The 26113-nt window shown below is 42.0% G+C and overlaps 1 protein-coding gene across 2 annotated transcripts in view; it reads right to left on the bottom strand.

The window, feature by feature from the left end:
• Window positions 1–26113, bottom strand: part of LOC133569380 (cadherin-7-like) — a 352732-nt gene that overhangs the window by 169850 nt on the left and 156769 nt on the right. Inside the window, exons 1-2 of one of the 2 annotated variants that reach the window (XM_061921666.1) lie at window positions 21424–21506; window positions 11057–11351 (exon numbers count right to left, since the gene is read on the bottom strand). In XM_061921666.1, the coding sequence (XP_061777650.1) occupies window positions 11057–11351; window positions 21424–21453 (325 nt within the window). In that variant the 5' untranslated portion in view covers window positions 21454–21506. Of the gene's footprint in view, window positions 1–11056; window positions 11352–21423; window positions 21507–26113 lie in introns of those variants that run through there. The other variant, XM_061921665.1, reaches the window with a different exon arrangement.

Raw genomic sequence — 26113 nt, 5'->3', positions numbered from 1 at the left:
AATCACAAAAACACTGCGTGATGGAAAACAAGTGCTAAAAAAGAAAAAAAGGCCCAAAAACACACTCAAACCAGCAAAAACCTCTACATGTGAGAAAGCCTGCATGTTCATGTGACAAAAACACACTGGAACCTCAAAACTCCAAATATATTATAATCAGACGTAAACTGGGCCATCATGTGGACATAAATGACGACATGGAAAAATCGGTTCATGAATCCGCACAAAATAACACAAGAAAAAACATGAATTGGACATTATGTGGACTGAGAAAATAATAAAAAGTCAAATAAAATCAATGAATCAAACTAAATCCATCCATATTGGTGTATGTATACTGATTTGTCATCAGCATCCATTATCATATGTTATATTTGTTCTGAAATTGTCATGTATCCATTATAACTGCTGTAAATACTTGGACTATATAACCAACTGTGAGGAGGCGTGGCCTGCAGCCCTGCAGCGAGGCAGTGTGTGCCAAGGCCAGCTCCGAGATCGGCGACAGGTGAAGGAAGAGTGGATCTCGAGATCGACAGGTGGATCGGTGCGGCGTCTTCAGTAATGCGGACGCCGTATTGATCCGTTGTGGTGAAGAAGGAGCTGAGCCAGAAGGCAAAGCTCTCAATTTACCGGTCGATCTACGTTCCTATCCTCATCTATGGTCATGATCTTTGGGTTAGGACAAGATCACGGGTACAAGCGGCCGAAATTAGTTTCCTCCGTCGGGTGGCGGGGCTCTCCCTTAGAGATAGTGTGAAGCTCTGTCACCTGGGGGGAGCTCAAAGTAAAGCCGCTGATCCTCCACATCGAGAGGAGCCAGACGAGGTGGTTCGGGCAGCTGGTCAGGATGCCACCCGAACGCCTCCCTTGGGATGTGTTTAGGGCACGTCCGACCGGTAGGAGGCCACGGGGAAGACCCAGGACACGTTGGGAAGACTGTGTCTCCCGGCTGGCCTGGGAACGCCTCGGGATCCCCCAGGAAGAGCTGGACGAAGTGGCTGGGGAGAGGAAAGTCTGGGCTTCCCTGCTTAGGCTGCGGCCCCCGTGACCCGTCCTCGGATAAGCGGAAGAAGATGGATGGATGGATAGGCTTTATTTCAACAAATAATCTTAGGGTACATTAAACATAATTTTCTTATTGCACGTTTGTCTTTAAATAAAATAGTGAACATACATGACAACTTGTCTTTTAGTAGTGAAGTGAAGTGAATTATATTTATATAGCACTTTTGTCTAGTGACTCAAAGCGCTTTTACATGGTGAAACCCAATATCTCAGTTACATTAAAAACCAGTGTGGGTGGCACTGGGAGCAGGTGGGTAAAGTGTTTTGCCCAAGGACACAATGGCAGTGACTAGGATGGCGGAAGCGGGGATTGCACCTGGAACCCTCAAGTTGCTGGCACGGCCACTCTACCAACCGAGTTAAACCCTCCCTAGTAAGTAAGCAAACAAAGGCTCCTAATTTAGCTGCTGACATATGCAGTAACATATTGTGTCATTTTCCATTCTATTATTTTCTCAAAATTATTAAGGACGAGCAGTAGAAAATGAAATATTAATCATCTTGTTCATTTATTGTTAATATCTGCTTATTTTCGCTTTTAACATGTTCTATCTACACTTCTGTTAAATTTTAATAATCACTTATTGGATACTTTACATTAGTTTTGGATGATACCACAAATTTGGGTATCAATCCGATACCAAGTAGTTACAGGATCAAACATTGGTCATATTCAAAGTCCTCATGTGTCCAGTGACATATGTCCTGAGTTTATAAACATAATATTAATGAAAAAAATAAAAATAAAAAATCAGATTTTGTGATGCTTAATATTATCAATGTAATCATATTAGTATTGATTAGATACGCTCCTGGTACCGGTACCAAACTATTGGTATCGGGACAACACTCCTTTAGATCATTGCATAAATTGTTATACTCTATGTATGGAAATGAGCTACAGAATGTAGCTGAAGCTTGATTTATCTTAAACGCACCTAAAGAACCTCCATATATGACAAGAGTGCTTTGCTGTTTTTAAAACGCTGATGCAAAAAAACCTGCCAAATGTCCTCAATACCAGAATGGCCAAACGTACGGCCCGAGGGCCGGATCAGGCCCACAAACAGGTTTTATCCGGCCCGCAGGATGAGTTTGCAAAGTATAAAACTTGACCTAAATTTTTTTAATGAAAGAAACTACTATTTTAAAAGTGTTCACTGGCTGTCACAATAGTAATTATTTGATTCTTTGAAGATGATGCTACATATGTTCAAAATAAACCTCAGTCGAGGAAAATTATCAAACTACATAAGTAACTAATTTGATTTTGATATAATTTTTGGTAACACATTAGTATGGGGAACACACTCAGCATTAATTGGTTGCTTATCAAAGTAACAAAGACTTAATTTAGAGTTATTTAGACACGAGGGCAACATATAAGGGTTAGGGCAGGGGTCGGGAACCTTTTTGGCTGAGAGAGCCATGAAAGCCAAATATTTAAAAATGTATTTCCTTAAGAGCCATATACTATTTTTATAACACTGAACACAACTAAACATGTGCATTTTTAAGTAAGACCAACATTTCTAGAGTATAATAGTAGGTCTCTTATTCTTTGTAATAACATTGTTATTCTGAAGCTAACTGTGGTGGGGGCGTGGCCTGTGGGCCTGCAGCAAACTTGGGTGTCCCAGGACCGGCCTCGAAATCAGCGACAGGTGCGTAGATGGCCCACCTGGGCCTTGTTGTCTAATCACCTGTCGCTCTGTTATAAGCAGCAGCCAGGAGGAGAGACGGGGTGGAGGGTGGAGCCAGAGCGCGAGCGAGAGAGAAAAATACAATTGCTGGAAAGCAACTGAGAGACTTATTGAAAAATAAAACAATAATGTAACCCTGAAAAGGGCTCTCATGTCGGTGCTTGGTGATCTGAAGAACCCCCAGGAGGGCAAGCCCCACACTAACCAATAATAAATAAATTACTACTTACCATTAACACAACTTATTGAACATAAAAAAGCATGAGAATGTTTTATATTTTGAACATTATTTTTAACACTGTGATTGCAAGTGGAATTATTCATTACTTATCGTGTTAAGGAATGTCAGCTCAGATTTATCCGAAAGCCAGATGCAGTCAACAAAAGAGCCACATCTGGCTCTAGAGCCATAGGTTGCCTACCCCTGGGTTAGGGTTAGGGCAGGGGTCGGCAACCTTTACCACTCTAAGATCCATTTTGACCCGTTTCACATAATACAGAAAATAATGGGAGCCACAAGACTCTTGAAATTTATAATGAAATAACACTGTATACAGAGGTTATTTTTGCTTTGTGCTATGTATAAACCAGGGGTCTCAGACATGCGGCCCGCAATTAAATATGCGACCCCGAAAGGGAATAAGCGGTAGAAAGTGGATGGATGAATGGATTTGATCTTAGCGCGGCCAGTGAGTTTTATATGAATGCCCCTTATTAGCATCATGCATACAATTCCTCTTGAATTTGTCCGGGAGACTCGCGGGTTACAGAGTGACTATTTCCTCGGACGTCTGCTGAGTAAAACCTAATGTACAAAATTAAGGGCGTGCTACGATGGCAGTGTATTTAATGCCCTCCACAACTTATATAAACAGTTTACCAGTCAGGTCACGTGTTGTATGTGGCTTCTGCAGACGCACACATGCGACTGCAAGGCATTCTTGTTCAACAGCCATACAGGTCACACTGAGGGTGCCAGTTTAAACAACTTTAACACTGTTACAAATATGCACCACACTGTGAACCCACACCAAACAAGAATGACAAACGCATTTTGGGAAAACATCCGCACTGTAACACAACATAACAAATACCCAGAATCCCATGCAACCCTGACTCTTCCAGGCTACACCCCGCTAGCACCAAACCCCGCCCACCACAACCGACGCAGAAGGGTGGGGGTGGGGGGTTGGTGCTAGCGGTGTGTATAATGTAGCCTGGAAGAGTTACAGGGCGGATGTTTTCCCGAAATGTGTCCGTCATTCTTGTTTGGTGTGGGTTTACAGTTTGGCGCATATTAGTAGGAGTGTTAAAGTTGTTTATATCACAACCCTCAGTGTAACCTGCAAGGCAGTTGAACAAGTATGCCTTGCAATCGCTTAAGGATTGTAATAGAGGTTTCACACTAAATACAGTATATTAGAAGATTTTATGGGTGTTGCCATCACGGCCCGCGCTCAATGTTGCTGTCCGAGTAAAAATCGCAGTGTACAAACCTCAGACAATTTTAGGGAAAGGCACTGAAGTCAGAAATGTTCCGGTAAATTCGGGAAGGTCGGCAAGTTTACAGCTGAGCCACACCAGTGTGATCAAAGAGCCACATGCGGCTCCTGAGCGGCGGGTTGCCGACCGCTGGGTTAGGGTTGCTAATAAGCAATAATTCTGAGGTTATTGAGGGAAGACTCTTAGTTCATGGCTTATTGGTTGTACAATAAGGCCATGCAGAATAAGTACGTAACGATGACTAATTAAGAGCCAATATGTTCCGAATTGTCGTGTTAATAGGCAACTAATTAATGGTGAATATGTGTTCCTCATACTAAAGTGTTACCATTTTTTATCTTGATAGATTGAAAATTAACACCAATGAGTTGACTGATGAACATTATCACATTATTTATTCAGGAAATATAAATAACCACAAATAAAGCTAGAATACTATTAACTGCAACATGTAATTGTAAAAAACAACAACAACTCAACAACATTATGATTTGTACAATTTCAGTTCTATTCTTAAAAAAAGAAAACTGTCAAGACGAGGGTTGACTTCCAGCGGTTCGTTCTTCCGGAATGCAACACTGACGGCTCCGGACTACGGCGTGAAGGTAGGATTTGATTTATTAAACATAAATCACCCAACTACGAAAATAAAGGCAAAGAACAAAAAAGGCAAGCGTGCCTAAAACACGTGAAGTTAGGACTTAGCATAGGCTATGGCATGGAACGTACAAAACTTACTTGGCATAAACGTGACGCAAACAATGAAGCCAGAACTAGTGATCAAAAAAGGCAGGCTTAAATAGTGACTCTTGATTACATACAGGTGTGTCCCGAACGCGAGAGGCAGGTGAAAATCATAAGTAACCATGGTGACTAAACTGAGGAAGTGCACAAACAGGAACTAAGAAGTCCAAAACGAACAGAAAATAACAAAATCATAATCCGGACCACCGATCATGACAAAAACAAACTGAAGTTGTCTTTATTTTTAAGTTATTGTGTTGTGACTTTACCAGTGCGGTCCATTTGGGAGTAGTTTTTTTTCCATGTGGCCCCCGATCTGCAAACCCCGTGTCCATATGAGTTGGGAAATTGTGTTAGATGTAAATATCAATCAATCAATCAATCAATGTTTACTTATATAGCCCTAAATCACTAGTGTCTCAAAGGGCTGCACAAACTACTACGACATCCTCGGTAGGCCCACATAAGGGCAAGGAAAACTCACATCCAGTGGGACGTCGGGGACAATGATGACTATGAGAACCTTGGAGAGGAGGAAAGCAATGGATGTCGAGCGGGTCTAACATGATACTGTGAAAGTTCAATCCATAATGGATCCAACACAGTCGTGAGAGTCCAGTCCAAAGCGGATCCAACACAGCAGCGAGAGTCCCGTTCACAGCGGAGCCAGCAGGAAACCATCCCAAGCGGAGGCGGATCAGCAGCGCAGAGATGTCCCCAGCAGATACACAGGCAAGCAGTACATGGCCACCGGATCGGACCGGACCCCCTCCATAAGGGAGAGTGGGACATAGGAGAAAAATAAAAGAAACGGCAGATCAACTGGTCTAAAAAGGGAGTCTATTTAAAGGCTAGAGTATACAAATGAGTTTTAAGGTGAGACTTAAATGCTTCTACTGTGGTGGCCTCTCAAACTTTTACCGGGAGGGCATTCCAGAGTACTGGAGCCCGAAATGAAAACGCTCTATAGCCCGCAGACTTTTTTTGGGCTTTGGGAATCACTAATAAGCCGGAGTCCTTTGAACGCAGATTTCTTGCCGGGACATACGGTACAATACAATCGGCAAGATAGGATGGAGCTAGACCGTGTAGTATTTTATACGTAAGTAGTAAAACCTTAAAGTCACATCTTAAGTGCACAGGAAGCCAGTGCAGGTGAGCCAGTACAGGCGTAATGTGATCAAACTTTCTTGTTCTTGTCAAAAGTCTAGCAGCCGCATTTTGTACCAACTGTAATCTTTTAATGCTAGACATGGGGAGACCCGAAAACAATACATTACAGTAGTCGAGGCGAGACGTAACAAACGCATGGATAATGATCTCAGGGTCTTCAGTGGACAGAATAGAGCGAATTTTAGCAATATTATGGAGATGAAAGAAGGCCGTTTTAGTAACGCTTTTAATGTGTGCCTCAAAGGAGAGAGTTGGGTCGAAGATAATACCCAGATTCTTTACCGTGTCGCCTTGTTTAATTGTTTGGTTGTCAAATGTTAGAGTTGTATTATTAAATAGAGGTTGGTGTCTAGCAGGACCGATAATCAGCATTTCCGTTTTTTTGGCGTTGAGTTGCAAAAAGTTAGCGGACGTCCATTGTTTAATTTTATTAAGACACGCCTTCAGCTGACTACAATCCGGTGTGTTGGTCAGCTTTAGGGGCATGTAGAGTTGGGTGTCATCAGCATAACAGTGAAAGCTAACATCGTATTTGCGTATGATGTCACCTAGCGGCAGCATGTAGATGCTGAAGAGTGCAGGGCCAAGGACCGAACCCTGGGGAACTTCACACGTTACCTTAACGTAGTCCAAGGTCACATTGTTATGGGAGACACACTGCATCCTATTGGTAAGATAAGAGTTAAACCAAGACAGGGCTAAGTCTGACATACCAATTCGTGTTTTGATACGTTCTAATAAAATATTATGATCGACGGTATCGAAAGCGGGCTTCACGGTGGCAGAGGGGTTAGTGCGTCTGCCTCACAATACGAAGGTCCTGCAGTCCTGGGTTCAAATCCAGGCTCGGGATCTTTCTGTGTGGAGTTTGCATGTTCTCCCCGTGAATGCGTGGGTTCCCTCCGGGTACTCCGGCTTCCTCCCACTTCCAAAGACATGCACCTGGGGATAGGTTGATTGGCAACACTAAAATTGGCTCTAGTGTGTGAATGTGAGTGTGAATGTTGTCTGTCTATCTGTGTTGGCCCTGCGATGAGGTGGCGACTTGTCCAGGGTGTACCCCGCCTTCCGCCCGATTGTAGCTGAGATAGGCGCCAGCGCCCCCCGCGACCCCGAAAGGGAATAAGCGGTAGAAAATGGATGGGTATCGAAAGCAGCGCTAAGATCGAGGAGCAGCAACAGAGATGACGCATCAGAATCCATCGTTAGCAATAGTTCGCTAGTCATTTTTGCGAGGGCTGTCTCCGTGGAGTGATTTGCCCTGAAACCGGATTGAAAGGTTTCACATAGATTGTTAGACGCTAAGTGTTCATTTAACTGCTCCGCAACAATTTTTTTGAGGATTTTTGAAATAAAGGGAAGGTGAGACACCGGTCGGTAGTTTACCATGAGGTCAGGATCGAGGTTAGGTCTTTTAAGAAGAGGATGAATAACCGCTTTTTTGAATGCTAGGGGAACAGTACCCGAGGAAAGTGATAAGTTTATAATATTTAGCACTGATGGACCTAATAATACAAAGAGCTCCTTGATCAGTTTCCCAGGAAGAGGGTCAAGTAAACATGTTGTTTGTTTTATTCCATTTACACGTTGTAACAATTCCTCTAATGTTATTTCCTCAAAACGAGAGAAACTGTTTTGGAGGGCAGTATCCGCCGTACATACAATCGTGTCAGTGTTAATAGAACCCAGTTGTAACTGGGACGCATTGTCTTTAATCTCCTTTCTAATGACTTCAATTTTCTTACTAAAGAATTGCATAAAGTCATCAGCTGAGTGGGTGGAGCTACTGAAAGGGGTCCCTTGTTGGGTTAGCGATGCTACTGTACTAAACAAAAATTTAGGATCGTTTTTATTACGGTGGATGAGATTTGAGTAATATTTAGCTTTAGCTAAGGTAAGCATGCGTTTATAAGTTATTAAACCATCATTCCATGCTTGATGGTGCACCTCAAGTTTAGTCGTGCGCCATTTGCGTTCCAGCTTTCTACATAATAATTTCTGAGCTCTAGTTTCTTCTGTAAACCACGGGGTACGCTTTTTTGGAGCCTTTTTTAACTTTAGCGGTGCTATGTTATCAATGGTTTCGCGCAGGGTGTCGTTAAAGTTGTTAGTGAGGTTATCAATAGAGCCCACATACTTTGGGAATGGTGCCATTACCGAGGGCAGTAGGTCAGCAAGAGTTGTCATTGTGGCAGCATTAATGTTGCGGCTGCTATAGCAGTTATAATTATTATTAGTTTGACGAACATGCGTCTGAACCTCGAATTTTATAAGGTAATGATCGGACAATACTTTAGTATACGGGAGTATCGTAACTTTGGAAACGCTGATACCCCTGACAAGCACTAGGTCTATCGTATTACCGTTGCGATGCGTGGGTTCATTTATTATTTGTGTGAGACCACAGCTATCAATTATAGTCTGGAGCGCTACGCACGGTGGGTCCGATGGGGTATTCATATGGATATTAAATTCCCCCATTAGGATTATATAATCGGCGTGTGTCACTAGATCAGCAACGAACTCTGAGAATTCATTGATTAAGTCCGAATAGGGCCCTGGGGGGCGGTAGATAACAGCCAGGTGTAGAGGCAGCGGTGTGACAGACCTCATAGTAAGCACCTCAAACGATTTATATTTATCATTTATGTTAGGACTAAGCTTAAAGTTTTCGTTGTATATTAGTGCGACCCCCCCACCCCTTTTAAGAGGAAGGGCAATATGCGCATGTGTAAAGTTAGGAGGACATGCCTCATTTAGCGCAAAAAAGTAGTTTGGTTTAAGCCAGGTTTCGCTGAGACCGATGACGTTAAGATTGTGGTCTCTGATGATATCATTAGCTAACAACGTTTTGGGAGACAATGATCTTATGTTAAAAAACCTATATTATAGGTAGTGGGCTGTTTGAGGGAATTTTTGATCATATTATCCGTAGTAGCAATATTAATAATGTTGTGTTTATTATGCCCAGTGCATTTAGTATAATTACGACCATATCTAGGAATTGATACGACGGGAATTTTCCGATTGTTTGTTTGTTGCTTTGATAAACTGCACGCATCATAGTTTGCCAACTCAGTAGAACGCATGTTCCGATTGTTTGTTTGTTGCTTTGATAAACTGCATGCATCATAGTTTGCCACCTCAGTAGAACACATGTCTAACTCTGAAACAATCGAAGCAGAAAAAACTTGTTCTAATTTAACTGACTCCTTACCCAGACCAGTAGTCTCGCATCTTCCATTTAAATCCTTCTTCAGGATGGAGGGAAGTGGTGTCCTGTGGGGATTAGCCTTCTGCTTTGTTTTTAGCCCCGCTCGACATCCGCGTTTCCGATCATACCGCTGGCGTCTGCTTCGTAGACGGCCCCCGCTGCTACTATACTCCCCTGCTTCACAGGCCGCTGGATGTAGCCGCCGAAGTATTCCCATGCTAGTTAGCATGTTTAGCACGCAAGTGTCTATCAGTCCAAAATGGCCCGATATGTCCACATCCAGAAGTGTCTGGCGGTCGTACGTGATCACGGAGTGACCACGATGTGAGCCAGCCATGAAGTTTGCAGAATTGTCCGGTATTTCTGCCAAATGTTCCATCTTTAGCAAGAGCTCCGCGATGTTGCAGCCCGTCCGGGCGCCGCCATCTTGGAATATAAACGGAATACAATGATTTGCAAATCATTTTCAACCCATATTCAGTTGAATATGCTACAAAGACAACATAATAACTTTTCAAACTGATACTAATTGTTCTTTTTTTTTTGCAAATAATCATTAACTTTAGGATTTGATGCCAGCAACACGTGACAAAGAAGTTGGGAAAGGTGTTTTTTACAGGTTTTGGAACAACATATGCTGCCATCTAAGCGCCGTCTTTTTCATGCTTATTTCAGCAAGACAATGCCAAGCCACACTCAGCACGTTTTACAACAGCGTGGCTTCGTAAAAAAAGAGTGTGGGTACTTTCCTGGCCCGCCTGCAGTCCAGACCTGTCTCCCATCGAAAATGTGTGGCGCATTATGAAGCGTAAAATACGACAGCGGAGACCCCGGATTGTTGAACGACTGAAGCTCTATATAAAACAAGAATGGGAAAGAATTTCACTTTCAAAGCTTCAACAATTAGTTTCCTCACTTCCCAAACGTTTATTGAGTGTTGTTAAAAGAAAAGGTGATGTAACACAGTGGTGAACATGCCCTTTCCCAACTACTTTGGCACGTGTTGCAGCCATGAAATTCTAAGTTAATTATTATTTGCAAAAAAAAATAAAGTTTATGAGTTTGAACAACAAATATGTTGTCTTTGTAGCACATTCAATTGAATATGGGTTGAAAAGGATCTGCAAATCATTGTATTCCGTTTATATTTACATCTAACACAATTTCCCAACTCATGTGGAAACGGGGTTTGTAAAATGAGTTTGACACCCCTGATCTACACCAGATTAATATATTAATGAAGGTATCGGGGGTCCACCTGAATACATTTTGTACATTAATGATGCGAAAATCAATCGGAAGTAGGTCGACATATACTAAACTGTCAAAAGAAAACAACTTGATCGCTCATAATTAATTGATTAAAGATGGCCTTATGGTAGAAAAGGTGATGCTATTTGCCCCAATCGGAGTCTTACTAAGGTCAGACAGGTAAAGGAGGTCTCACTCTGTCGGGAAAGCAACATGCCAGAGGCGTTGTAGTCAGCCATTAAACGTTGCTCCAGTGACTTGTCAAACATGCATCATTCATCAACATCTCCACGCCTGGAGGCCGGCACTGTGGCTACACCGGAGGATAATATGGAGGATTTATGTGCGTTTTTATCATGAGTAGCTTTCGGAGAGAAGAAACATGAGAGGAGATTCTTACCGAGAGGAGACATCTCGGGCACTCCAGCAAAGTAGGGCCCGTCGAGGAACCTGGGCTCGTTATCGTTGATGTCCTGCACCTTGACCACGAACTCCGACCTGGGCTCCACGGGCAGGTTGGTGATTCGGTCCACGGCTTGAGCCTGAAGCGTGTAGTAGGCCTGCGCTTCCCGGTCCAGCCTCTTGGTGGCGTGGATGTCGCCCGTGTTCTCGTCGATAGTGAAGATGGAGGCGGAGCCCTCGCCCGACAGGACGTACTTCACCTTGCCGTCGCCTTTGTCCACGTCGGAGTGAAGCTACAGAAACGAGACACGTTTGCATAAGTTCTCGCACCTTTTACCAGCGTTTTTAAAGATCCTTCATATACCAGGAATACTCTGTTGTTCGAAGGACCAGGTAGGGTTGGGTACCGTACACATTTGAACCCATATGGTACCACATCCCGGTACCTGAAAATCAACACCGGTGCCAATTTTCTTTTACACTCTTGTGTATGTTAATAAATATTAATTGTTTTTGACAATAAAATGTCATTTTTATTCCGAGATTTAAAAATGAACTGCTGTCCAGTTGATATATATTGTTATATTATCACATTTCTGAGTATCAACTACAGTTGAAAGTTCTAGAAACCTAAAATTTTAAAAGAGCCACCATATTGGACCAATATTACAAAAACAAATATGACTGGAGCCGCAAAAAAATAAAAGCCATATTACATACAGATAGTGTGTCATGCAATATCAATTGAATTAAGAGGACTTAAAGGAAACCAAATGAGCTCAAATATAGCTACAAATGAGGCAAAATGATGCAATATGTACATATAGATAGCCTACATAGCATGTTAGCATCGATTAGCTTGCAGTCAATGACATCAACAAAACTCACCTTTGTGCATTCGTGCACAACTTTAAAAGTTAGATGGACAAAATGAGACAGAAAAAGAAGTGGCATAAAAGATGTCTTAGAAAGTCGGAGAAAGTTTTCCATGTAAACAAACTACGGTGAGTTCAAGGACCGCCAAAATTAGTAGGACAAAACGGCGCTCGCCAAATACTCGAAGCAGTGATGCATGTTTAATAAAAACAGTGTGCTTTATAACAATTAGGGAGGTTTGTGTCATGTTTGTCCTACAGAAACCATATTAAAACAAAAAAATATATTTCTTATATTTGTTTTCCCCTCATCTTTTTCCAATTTACATACATTTTTGAAAAAGCTCCAGAGAGCCACTAGGGCGGCGCTAAAGAGCCGCATGCGGCTATAGAGATCGCTGGTTGCCGACCCCCGTTCTAGACGTTAGATGGAAGCTGTGTATTGTTTATGGCATTTGAAAATATTAAAAAATACTTAAAAATATTAAAAATATTAAAAAACATATTTAAAAATATAAAAAATATATATTTAAAAAAATCTAAAAATATATTTAAAAACATTTTATTGGTTTGCTAAATATTTTTGCAAACCAGTAATAATAATCTGCAAATGTGTCATTGTTGAGTGTCTGTGCTGTGTAGATCTCGGCAGAGTCACCATGTGATACTCTTCCATATCAGTAGGTGGCATATTGCTTTGTAGATCTCGGTAACATGGTTAGTTGTGATCACAATATGGAGACGACAGCGAGCGGGTTAAAAGGTATATGATGCTTAAACAAAAAATAAACAAAAGGCCAGTGCCGCTAAAAAAAGTCACTGAAGCTCAGGGAATGCTATGCAAAACGAAACCAAAACTGAACTGGTTGCAAAGTAAAGAAAAACAGAATGTTGGATCAGCAAAGACTTACAGCATGTGGAGCAGACAGCGTCCACAAAGTACATCCGAACATGACATTACAATCAACAATGTCCCCGCAAAGAAGGATAGCAAAAACTGAAATAGTCTTGATTGCTAAAAAAAACCAACAACAGGTGCGGGGAATAGCGCTCAAGGAAGACATGAAACTTCTACAGGAAAATACCAACAAAACAGGAAAAGCCACCAAAATAGGAGCGTAAGGCAAGAACTAAATCACTACGCAGGAAGACACCAAAAAACTCCAAAGAAGTCACGGCGTGATGTGACAGTACTTTGAGACAAGAGCTATAGTGACTGGTTGGTTATGGTTTGAATTCTTATCAAACACTTGCGAGAACAACTTTTTATCGTCAATATCAGCTGCTGAGTTAAAAAAAAATGTTCATGTTCTCTGCTGGTGGTGTGCCTCCACATTTTTTCAATGAAAAAAATGTGCCTTGGCTCAAAAAAGGTTGAAAAACATTGTTTTTTGGTGTTTTGGCTTGTCAGTTTCAGTTTCAGTTCATTTCGGGTATGCATACAATACAATGTAATTCATCACATATTTACAGATGTTTCATTACAGCACATCCGAAAAGGAGTAGGAAGAAGCTGAGCTTATCGTACCCATTTTCATACCATTGCAATGTTGTCAGTTCAGCTTTTGCTGTCTAGTCTATTGTTGCGCCCTGAAAAGTGTTAATATTGTAAGTATCGGACTTATCGGACTGTTTGAGTGCAACGTGCATCTGTTATTTCAATAACAAATTTGGAGATGCTGAAATCGTCTTGTAAAATTCGCTAATGCTAATCAATAGCCCGTCAACAGCAAAGCTAATGTATATTAGCATCAAACGAGCCCATTTTATAGAAAAGTGGAGCCTTACTTTACTAGCTTACTTTGGTGGCTGTGAAAATTGCGACGTTACATGGAGGTAGCTTGTCCATTTGATGTCGGTAGGCGGGAAAAGGCGGCCATCGCCATGGAGACAAAGTCAGGCTTTGACACGGCGCCATGTCGCTATGGGAGACCCACAGCATACACTTATCCTGATTTAAATATAAAAAGGTGTGTGTGTGCCTTTGGAGAAACCGAACCAGAACATTAGGTACACTAAACGCTAGGTAGTGTACTTTTTGAAGTTTTAATGTAAATCAACATAAATCGCAATGTTTGTGAGCAATTTTTGACCAATTCTTTAAAATATGCCAAAGAAAAAAATCTCACGAGTACATTATATACAGTACATGTTAATAAAAATACTGTATTTAATGATCAAAATTATATATATATATATATATATATATATAGTCCATGGTTCTCGCCCGGAAAAGGGTGGAATGCCATCTCCGGGTTGGGGAGGAGACCCTGCCCCAAGTGGAGGAGTTCAAGTACCTAGGAGTCTTGTTCACGAGTGAGGGAAGAGTGGATCGTGAGATCGACAGGCGGATCGGTGTGGCGTCTTCAGTAATGCGGACGTTGTACCGATCCGTTGTGGTGAAGAAGGAGCTGAGCCGGAAGGCAAAGCTCTCAATTTACCGGTCGATCTACGTTCCCATCCTCGCCTATGGTCATGAGCTTTGGGTCGTGACCGAAAGGATAAGATCACGGGTACAAGCGGCCGAAATGAGTTTCCTCCGCCGTGTGGCGGGGCTCTCCCTTAGAGATAGGGTGAGAAGCTCTGTCATCCGGGAGGAACTCAAAGTAAAGCCGGTGCTCCTTCACATCGAGAGGAGCCAGATGAGGTGGTTCGGGCATCTGGTCAGGATGCCACCCGAACGCCTCCCTAGGGAGGTGTTTAGGGCACGTCCAACCGTTAGGAGGCCACGGGGAAGACCCAGGACACGTTGGGAAGACTATGTCTCCCGGCTGGCCTGGGAACGCCTCAGCATCCCCCGGGAAGAGCTAGACGAAGTGGCTGGGGAGAGGGAAGTCTGGGTTTCCCTGCTTAGGCTGTTGCCCCCGCGACCCGACCTCGGATAAGCGGAAGATGATGGATGGATATATATATATATATATATAGTGTAACACTTTAGTATTGGAAACATATTCACCATTAATTAGTTGCTTATTAAAGTAACAACCATATTTTAGAGTTATTTGGACACTAGGGGAACATATAAGGGTTAGGCTTAGGGTTACTAATAAGCAATATTTATTATTGTTATTGGGGGAATACTCTTAGTTAATGGCTTACTGGTTGTATAATAAGGCCATGCAGAAAATGCATTAAGTACTTAACAATGACTAATTAAGAGTCTATATGTTACTAATTTGCATGTTAATAAGCTACTAATTAATGGTGAATATGTGTTCCCTACACTAAGACATTACCATCTATATATACATATGTATATGTATATATATATGTATATATATATATATATATATATATATATATATATATATATATATATCTATATAGATATATAGATATATAGATATATATATACATATATATGTATGTGTGTGTTAATAACAAATATAAGATACATGTAATATTATTATATTACCTAGAGACGGGTACCGTTCACATTCCTGGTATTTGAGAATCAATCAATCAATCAATCAAAGTTGACTTGTATAGCCCTTCATCACAAATGTCTCAAAGGGCTGCACAAGACACAACGGCAGTTCCCACTTCAGGGCAAGACAAAACCTAACCCAATGGGAACAATGAGAAACCTTGGAGGGGACCGCAGATGTGGGGACCCCAAGCTGGGTGACTGGTGCAATGGATGCGGAGTGGATACAGGTAAAAATATGAGACTAGCTATCGTTACTTAACAGAATCAATTATAGTTACTTTTGTGTGTGTCAAACATTTGTTTTTGATATTATAAATGTAATTTTTATTGCAACATTTTTTTAAATGAGCTGGTTATGATAACTGCTGTCCAGTTGTTGAATCTTTTTTTCTTTATTATCAGATTTGAAGTCACATTTGCAGGTATGACACTAAGTTTCAATTGCATTTGCAGGTCCAAGATGTTAGATGGCAGTAGACGGGACGACGCCAGTCGAGAGAGTGACCGACTTCAAATACCTCTGAGTGACAATATCAGAAGACCTTGTCCTGGACCAGACACATATACAACATGGTGAAAAAGGCATGACAGCGTCTTCACTTTCTCAGGAGACGAAGTAAGTTTAAGCTAAACCACAAGATCCTTCGAAAATTCTACTAAAGACCCTACAGAGTGTCACGGGGCGGACTCGAACCCGTTTTCCTCCTGCAACTGAGTGTCACAAGTTCCTTCTCTGGCTGCTCGCCCGGACACGCCGCTGCTCGCGCTGGGCGCAGCACGCCCAAATAGTGACAAAGCTGCAGGCAATTGCCCATCAGCGCACCTGAACCTGACGAGAGGGAGCAGCATGAAAGCCGGGGGACCCAAGAGACCTTCGCCAGAACGTATCCTATATTCTAGAGTAAGCATCATGTCTGGCACCATTCCCTCGTTCCTTGCTCGCCTTCTTTATTCTCTTCCTCGTTCCAGTTTTTAAATGTCCTTTGTGTCTTCCACAGTGTCATCCATGTTGCCTGTGATTGTCTCTTGCCTCACGACCTCCTCCCAGATCTCTGTTTGCCTCCCTCGATCCTCGAACCCTGCTTGGACACGGACATCGTTGCCTCTCTCCAGCCCCCGACTCTTTGCCTCCCCCCTTGGATTTGGCGAAAGATTAATTCAACACGCACCGACCACATCCTCTGATAAAACTCACATTGTTAATTCCACACATCGTCCGCACTCATTCCCTTGTGGTAGCATACACACCCCACACATTCATCAAAGGTTTTAATAAACCTGGTAAACCGCAGTTCTGTCGCCTCCTTCCCTTTCCCACAGAGAGTGTCATGACTAGAAACATCACCTCCTAGTGTTAGGATCCCACTGTACGCAATATGTGAAGAGCATGGAAACAAGCATTTCACTGTGGTGTTCTCTGCATGTGACGAATAAAACTTGAAACTGTAAACTAGTGTAGAGTTGATATTGTGTTGGTCCTGTCAGTCGTTGCTGTCTGTTGTCCCCTACAAAGTGTTAATATTGTAAGTATTGTACTTAATACGCACCAAGTGTTTGATTGTAATGTCCATCTTAGTTCTAATGTTCATTAACAAATGTGAAGGTGTTGACATGTAAAAGCTACAATTGCTAATAATGCTAATCAGCAGCATTGGTGTCGAAAGACCCCCTAAATAATTTGGTGTGATTTTATTTTTTTCCTTTTGCAAAAAAATACAGAAAAATTATATTTAAATCAGAATCAGAATATTTTTTATTGCATTTGTTTGAGAACGGGTTGCATAATTGCTTAGCGGGTTTATTGACTTTTAAGTGTGGCAGAAAATAACCTGTTTTGTACAATGCGCAGTAGTGTGTAAATGTGTTTCTGTATAGTATTTGTCCAGCAATTGCCATGTGGGGATAAAAATGATAGTATTTTGAGAGGTAATTATTGACATCGGACATCACTGATGGCCTAGGTGGGAAACGCACTGCTCATCACTGCTGAAAATCCAGTCCATGTTTTCACTGTTACCTTAGCGAGGTCGAGCCAGCCAGCAGCATTAAGGCTATATTCTTTGTTTTTACAACACTGCAGGGTGGGATAGTTTTTTGTTATATCTGATCTTTTTATGTAGTCATTCACAATACAAACATTTTTTTAAATGTGTCCAGACTTCAATGTGAATGCAAACTGACCAGAATACAGACAAGGCGTCATGACGTAAACTCGGAAGTAGATATTCGTCAATTCTCGTTATCTCAGAACTGGCGCACTTGTGGCAATTTCAAGGATTCTGCGCAATCAAAGTGAACATTTCCTGAACCGCGGAGAAGAATATGAAAGACGAGGTCTCCAGCAGTTTTGGTGACATTTGCCTCGATGTCTGCTGTTGGCCATCAGTGGTGGAACACTGATTGACGTGAGTTCCTAAAAAATCATTTTCGTCTCTTGCTGAAAAATTTGTCAACTGTTTGTTTTGTTTGTCTCTTTTAAGCATCATCATTATTCTCCATTATGCGACGGGGGCTCGGGAGCGTTCACACTGAAGTCGCATCAAAACACTCTCTGATTGATTTGTAATATAAAACTCATAATAATACTGTTTATATTATTGCTGACAGAAAAAATAGTTTCCATAACGTGTGCTGAGCAAAGCCCATTACTAGAGCTTTGCAGTATCGGTGTGCTACTTAAACTTAATTGATGTAGTTTAATGGCCTTTGTGTTGAGGTGGATTACTATACAGTGGGGCAAAAAAGTATTTAGTCAGCCACCGATTGTGCAAGTTCTCCCACTTAAAATGATGACAGAGGTCTGTAATTTTCATCATAGGTACACTTCAACTGTGAGAGACAGAATGGGAAAAAAAAATCCAGGAATTCACATTGTAGGAATTTTAAATAATTGATTTGTAAATTATGGTTGAAAATAAGTATTTGGTCAACCATTGAAAGCTCTCACTGATGGAAGGAGGTTTTGGCTCAAAATCTCACGATACATGGCCCCATTCATTCTTTCCTTAACATGGATCAATCATCCTGTCCCCTTAGCAGAAAAACAGCCCCAAAGCATGATGTTTCCACCCCCATGCTTCACAGTAGGTTTGGTGTTCTTGGGATGCAACTCAGTTTTTTTCTTCCTCCAAACACAACGAGTTGGGTTTATACCAAAATGGATACATGGATGATACAGCAGAGGATTGGGAGAAGGTCATGTGGTCAGATGAAACCAAAATATAACTTTTTGGTATAAACTCAACTCGTCGTGTTTGGAGGAAGAAGAATACTGAGTTGCATCCCAAGAACACCACACCTACTGTGAAGCATGGGGGTGGAAACATCATGCTTTGGGGCTGTTTTTCTGCTAAGGGGACAGGACGATTGATCCGTGTTAAGGAAAGAATGAATGGGGCCATGTATCGTGAAATTTTGAGCCAAAACCTCCTTCCATCAGTGAGAGCTTTGAATGGTTGACCAAATACTTATTTTCCACCATAATTTTAAAATACATTTTTTAAAATCCCTACAATGTGAATTCCTCATTTTTTTTCACATTCTGTCTCTCACAGTTGAAGTGTACCTATGATGAAAATTACAGACCTCTGTCATCATTTTAAGTGGGAGAACTTGCACAATCGGTGGCTGACTACATACTTTTTGCCCCACTGTAGGTATTTGTATTTAAATGTTATCTTTTTCACCAAAAATTGTAGGTTATTGTTATAGTCCATGTTGCCCTTCTCTACTGGGCCTGGAATTTGTCACCTGCGGTCACACGCAAACCAGGTCCCAAAAGATGGCGCTGTTGGAATTTTTACGTGACTCGGTGCCTGGCACCCATCCCTAGTTGGGACCTATTGCAAAAATGCAAGTCAAAAGATGTTCTAAGTGAAAGGAAGGTTCAGCTGTTTCTAAAGATGTAGTGCAAAAACGATATTGAGCATTGAAGATGAGCTAAAATGCTAAGACTACACCCCAGCAACATCCACTTCAGGCTGCATTTTCAAACGTGTTGTAAAGCCTGCTTTTTTTGTCAAAGCCCAAAAAGGGGAGGGAAATGTTTCCGTGCTCATAAACAGGTTCTAGTTGACCCGTTTTTTTTACAAAAGTGAAAAAAGAACAGCCCGGTCATTTGTTGGGCGCGCGCCACTCCGGCTACAGCAAACGGCTGCATTCAATCATCAGCAATCAACGCACCTGTCGCTAATGAGTAGACCTGCCTTCTTAAACCAGTAAAACCTGCTATCCCGTGCCAGAACATAGCGATCTGTTCCTGTACACAGTCTTCCTCCGTTCCTGCATTACGAGCTGTGTGGCTCGTCTCCCTGTGTTTCCCTCTGGTTCTTTGGCTGCCCCTTCTGGATCTCGACCTCCCGCCTGGACACGGACTTGGACGCCTGGCTATTGATCCCGACTTCCTGCCTGTTCTCACACACCTTTCAAGCATGCCTTGCCCCTCCAGGACTTCCGCCTCTCGCTCAACACTTCTGGTAAAACACTGCATTTAATTCCTACACATAGTCGCACACCTTACACATATTTGGACTAGTTCACAAACTTAATTTCTGATTTATATATAGTGTGTGTATATATATATATATATATATATATAATTAAATATAGAGCTAAACGATGCCCCTGTGGTCTGTGCCGTCTTCTTCCCCTGTACAAACCGTAACAGGGAGACTTGAATTAGTGATAGTAAGGCGTTTTTTTGCCAACATGCATGAGTTGTGGAGTCAAGTTCATCCACCATAGAAATAAAGATGCCTTTGACGGGTTTTTACGTCGGCGAGTGTCAACAGCGAGAGCTCGGGTCACTTTTCCAAGTCGGATAAGTCCCTTTTGATTGCCTTGTCTTATAAAAGTCCTGGGAGAAATCGCTAAGGACAAAGTGATGATCAAACTCTCCGGGGCGAAAAAGAAGGAGCCTTTCATCCTGCTTTTTCCAGAATGTATTAATAGCAAAAGAAGTTGAAGGATCAGACTTAAACCTTTCGCAAAGATAAATGTCCCCTAATGACGTCGGAATGAAGAGCGAGTTCGCGAACGTGACATGCGGCAAACCTCAAAAAGAGCTCCGGTGAAGTCCGTCCGGCTGAAATGTGAGACGGTCCTAACGAAAAACGCATTAATTCCTTATTTGGCTTCTTTCTGGAATGTTCTTTTTTTCTCTCCCTCAGACAAAGCCTCTCTGCACAGATAAAGACAGCAGACGGCCTGATCTTGCACCTCAGAGACAAGCGTCTTCAATTTGATGCCTGCCTGCTGGGACGGCGATCCAGAGACCGGAACCGGATGATTTTTGGTTTGTTGAGCAGATGTGTTATTTTGTTTTTTTGTTTTTTTTTTACCTTCAGGGTGCCTTCAACAGGCAGTAAGAATGAAGAAACATAGCTATATGAATCTATAACTGCATTCACGTTTTCCACTTATCCAGGTCATGTTATCTGTAATGATTGGAATTGAGGGTTAAATCACCAAAAAAATGATTCCCGGGCGCGGCCACCGCTGCTGCTCACTGCTCCCCTCACCTCCAAGGGGGTTATCAAGGGTGGTGGGTCAAATGCAAAGAATAACTTTGCCACACCTGGTGTGTGTGTGACAATCATTGGTACTTTAACTTTTATGACTTCCTGGTCTCCAACACCTCTCCACCAGGGAGACACAGAGGTGTTAAAGTTAAAGTACCACTGATAGTCACACAGTGTTTATATTAGCGATATTAGCCCACTATCACAATGACTTTAAAAAGTCTTGTATAAGTGTTATAATGAAGACAACAAATGATGTAAGTGGCTAATTAGCTATATTGGCCTACTATCAAAATGACCATGTGTCAGGACTTGGACTTTGGGATAGTTTGTTTTTCCAACGCAAAGGGAAATTGGCACGAACAGACGTGAATGTGAGTACATTTTTATTTTTTACACTAATGAACTACAAAAAGGCATACAAATGGCGCTCACAAGGAGGTTCAAACACTTGGCTACTGAAAACAAAACTAGCACAATGGCATGACTATAGACAAAAACCAAACTAAACAACTGTGACATAACTAAACCAAAAACTTACTTGACATGAGCAGGAGAGAATAAACAGCATGGCTTGGCATGAATCGGGTTGCGGGATATGTAAAGTCGCCAGACTGAACACTTGGCAACTCCATCTTTGAATAATACCAGTGATAATTACAAGCAGGTGTGAGAACTGAGGACAGGGGCGTGGCTTGAGGGCAAGGTGAAAATCAATGAGTTGGCATGGTAACAAACAAAACAAGGAAGTGCCAAAGCAGGAAAAAAAGTGTCCCAAAAAATAAATCCAAACATGACAAAAACAAAACATGATCTCATGTTAAAGTTAAGTTAAAGTTAATGTACCAATGATAGTCACACACAGACTAGGTGTGGTGAAATCACCCTCTACATTTGACCCAACCCCTTGTTAAACCCTGTTGGAGGTGAGGGGAGCAGTGAGCAGCAGTGGTGGACGTGCTCGGGAATCATTTTGGTGATTGAACCCCCAATTCCAACCCCTTGATGCTGAGTAAGCAGGGAGGAAATGGGTCCCAATTTTATCGTCTTTGGTATGACTCGACGTACAAACTCAGGGCGGACAGTCTAACCACAAGGCCACTGTTCCCAGGCCAGCTGTGAGATATGATCCTCCGGCGTGTCCAAAGTCTACCTCGATATATTGCTGCTCCACAATATTTTTCTTTCCCCATTTCAATAGGAACAGTGTTTGTTTGGTAATTTATTTTCAAAAAGTAGTTAATTGTAGGTACTTGTTACTTTGCCAAAAAAGTAATTGAATTACTAACGGAAAAAAAAGAACTTGAAATATCTGGCATATGCAATTGAGAGATGTTTCATGAGACTAGAGTGTGAAAAGTAACCTGTCCAGTGCTCTTGTGGTTAGTGTCCGACCTGAGATCGGTAGGTCGTCTGTTCAAACCCCCGGCCCAGTCGTACCAAAGTCTATAAAAATCGCACCCATTACCTCAGCATCAAGGGTTGGAATTGGGGGCTAAATCACCAAAATGATTCCCAGGCGCGGCCACCGCTGCTGCTCACCTCCCAGGGGGATGAACAAGGGGATGGGTGAAATGCAGAGAATCCTTTCACCACACCTAGTGTGTGTGTGACAATCATTGGTACTTTAACTTGCTGTGTGTTTACCTATAAAAAGTGTTACCTGTTGCTGTCAGCGCCCAGACAGAGCAGCATTAGCTCAGTTGTGGCTGTTCGGCTCTCTTGGTTGCTTTGTTGGGCCTGCTCCTTTCTCTGGCAATGCTTCCCCTAACCCCAGCAGAGGATGGTGTGGAACACTGCAGAGGCCACCACAGTGTATTTTTTATTTTTTTATTGTTGTTGTTTTACATTTGTAGCTGTTTGTAGAAGTGGGTGGTTGCATCAGCTCTTCTCTTTTAATGTATTTAATGTCCTTTGATGTTTCCGCCTTACACTATTATGTTTATATGTGCTATGGCTATGTGTTTTTTTTCTTTCTTTTGCCTCAGTGTAAAAAAACCCTCCTAGGCTTAGACTGAATATTTTTACCTGTTTGTCTGCTTTTGAATGGGATTGTGCTGAAAATCTTAATTTCCCCTCAAGGATTATTAAAGTATTTCTGATTCTGATAGCTCAGACTAGCAGTTTGCGGGCAGTAACGGCAGCTCTGTGGAATCTTTGTTTACCTGATTGTGTTACCTTTTGTTAATAAAGACTTTGAGTGTGCTTCCATGGCTGTAGTGTCCTTGTCCACAAACAGGACATTGTAAGAAATGCAAGGCTGTCTTTTCAATCGTTCATTTGTTTTTTTGTTATTTACTCGGAGTAGTAGGGTGTGCACGTGTGGGTGTATTGTTTACTGTGGGATGTTGCCTCCGTTTTAGTGTGGTGCTAGTTGATGAAAAAATACATTTTCTGCGTTGAACTTGCAGAGCTTCTGACTTCTTCTGTCTTGTAGACATAAAACCAAAATCAACAGCAGCGTAAGTAGTCTCCACGCTCATAAACATAACAGCTGTCAAGTGCCCTTAAGAACTGAACTGCACTTCCAGCCTTCACAATAAGAGTGCTGTGCATATTTTTTTCAATTACGCTATGAAAATAAAGGATTTAAAAAAAAGTACCTTACATAAGCACTTTGAACTTAAAGGGGAACATTATCACCAGACCTATGTAAGCGTCAATATATACCTTGATGTTGCAGAAAAAAGACCATATATTTTTTTAACCGATTTCCGAACTCCAAATGGGTGAATTTTGGCGAATTAAACGCCTTTCTGTTTATCGCTCTGGAGGGGATGACGTCAGAATGTGACGTCGCCGAGGTAATACAGCCGCCATTTTCATTTTCAACCCATTGTAATCATTGGGTCTCAGCTCTGTTATTTTCCGTTTTTTCGACTATTTTTTGGAACCTTGGAGACATCATGCCTCGACGGTGTGTTGTCAGAGGGTGTAACAACACTAACAGGGAGGGATTCAAGTTGCACCACTGGCCCGAAGATACGAAAGTGTCTGCCGCCAGACCCCCATTGAATGTACCAAAGTGTCTGCACATTTTACCGGCGATGACAGACATGGCACAGAGATGTATGGATAACCTGCAAATGCATTTGCAACGATAAAGTCAACAAAATCACAAAGGTGAGTTTTGTTTATGTTGATTTATGTGCTAATCAGACCTATTAGGTTGCGGCGTGACTGCCAGCTAATCGATGCTAACATGCTACGCTAATCGACGCTAACATGCTATTTACCGGCGGTGCTAAAGCAGACATGGCACAGACATGTATGGATAACCTGCAGATGCATTTGCAAATATATTCCGCGACGGATTTAAGTTGCTCCAGTGTCACAAGATGCAAAAGTCCTGATCGTTTGGTCCGCACATTTTACCGGCGGTGCTAACGCAGCTATTTGGCCATGCTATGGCTATGAATAGCGTCAATAGCTATTCGCTCAATAGCTTCAGTTTCTTCTTCAATACTTTCATACTCCAACCATCCGTTTCAATACATGCATAATCCGTTGAATCGCTTAAGCCGCTTGAATCCGAGTCTGAATCCGAGCTAATGTTGCTATATCTTGCCATGCTATTCGCCATTGTTTGTTTACATTGGCAGCATTGTATGACGTCACAGGGAAATGGATAGTGGCATCGCAAATAGCGAAAATCAAGCACTTTAAAGCTTTTTTTAGGGATATTCGGAGACCGGTAACATTTTCAAAAAAACTTCAAAAAATACAACATGCCACTGGAAACTGATTTTTATTGTTTTTAACCCTTTTGAAATTGTGATAATGTTCCCCTATAAAGCACTCATTTGTATGTTTATATTACAACATTCTGACGCAAAGACTTTAAAGTACCAGTAGAGCTGAAAAACAAGTTGACTTTATGTGTATTTGTTTTTCTTCGTATCCGTCAAACCATGTCCAATCGCAATTATGTCATGTTTTGTGGTCACGTTCTGTTTGGTTTTGGACTCATTGTGCACTCTTGTTTGTTTTGTCACCATGACAACTCATTAGTTTCACCTGTTATGTGTTCACGACTCACGCACCTGATTTGTTTGGACTCACGCACCTGTCAATCACCTGTAGTTGCCAGGCAGTTGGCCTGGCGACATCGCCCTCTACACACCCTTGATACCCGATTGATTACGCGGTCCATGCCATAGTGCTCATGCCATTGCTCCGTTGTTTTTGACTTCTTCACGCCACAGTAAGAGTTTCGTTTTTATGTCCACAGATTAGTGAGTTATTAAGTTGTTTTTGCCTCCGCCTTGTGCGCGCCTTGTGTTTAGTACTTTTTGAGTGATTAATTAAAAGATGCCTGTTACAGCTCAGACCCTTGCCAACGGCGCTCATCCGTCTGTGCGCTCCAGTGAGCGCACCTCAGGATACGCCTAAGGACGCGCCGCGCACGTCTCTGCCCTGCAGCGGACGCTAGCTGTTTTCATTCACCGAAAATCACCACACCTGCCAGTTATGTAGGACCTGCCTTCATAAGCCTGCACAACTTGGCATACCGGCGCCGGAGTTTAGCCTTCCGTACCTTCCCTGTGTTCATCCCCGAGTCATGCTGTGGTCGTGTGCTTCCGAATCTTCCCTGTCTTCCTCGTGCTTCCTGGTTTTTGACTCCTCGCTCGCCCCGGACAACGACGACTCGCTCCTGCCTCTCGACCCCGCTTCTGCCCCTTGACTACCCTGCCTGTCTTGCCCTTGTCGGACTGCACCGCTTCTCTCAACACGCACGTTCAACATTTACGGTAAAATCCCTCCAGTTAAATCCTGCACATAGCCTAATCCAGTGGTTCTCAAATGGGGGTACGTGTACCCCTGGGGGTACTTGAAGGTATGCCAAGGGGTAGGTGAGATTTTTTTTAAATATTCTAAAAATAGCAACAATTTAAAAATCCTTTATAACTATATTTATTGAATAATACTTCAACAAAATATGAATGTAAGTTCATAAACTCTGAAAAAATACAACAATGCAATAGTCAGTGTTGACAGCTAAATGTTTTGTGGACATGTTCCATAAATATTGATGTTAAAGATTAATTTTTTTGTGAAGAAATGTTTAGAGTTAAGTTCATGAATCCAGATGGATCTCTATTACAATCCCCAAAGAGGGCACTTTAAGTTGATGATTACTTCTATGTGTAGAAATCTTTATTTATAATAGAATCACTTGTTTATTTTTGGACAAGTTTTTAGTTGTTTTTTTTTGTTTTTTTTCCAAATAG

The sequence above is a fragment of the Nerophis ophidion genome, linkage group LG15, assembly GCF_033978795.1.
Source record: "Nerophis ophidion isolate RoL-2023_Sa linkage group LG15, RoL_Noph_v1.0, whole genome shotgun sequence".
In the NCBI taxonomy this organism is placed as follows: domain Eukaryota; kingdom Metazoa; phylum Chordata; class Actinopteri; order Syngnathiformes; family Syngnathidae; genus Nerophis; species Nerophis ophidion.
The sequence above is the reverse complement of the archived record's forward strand: the minus strand, read 5'-3'. Positions and strand labels throughout refer to the sequence as shown.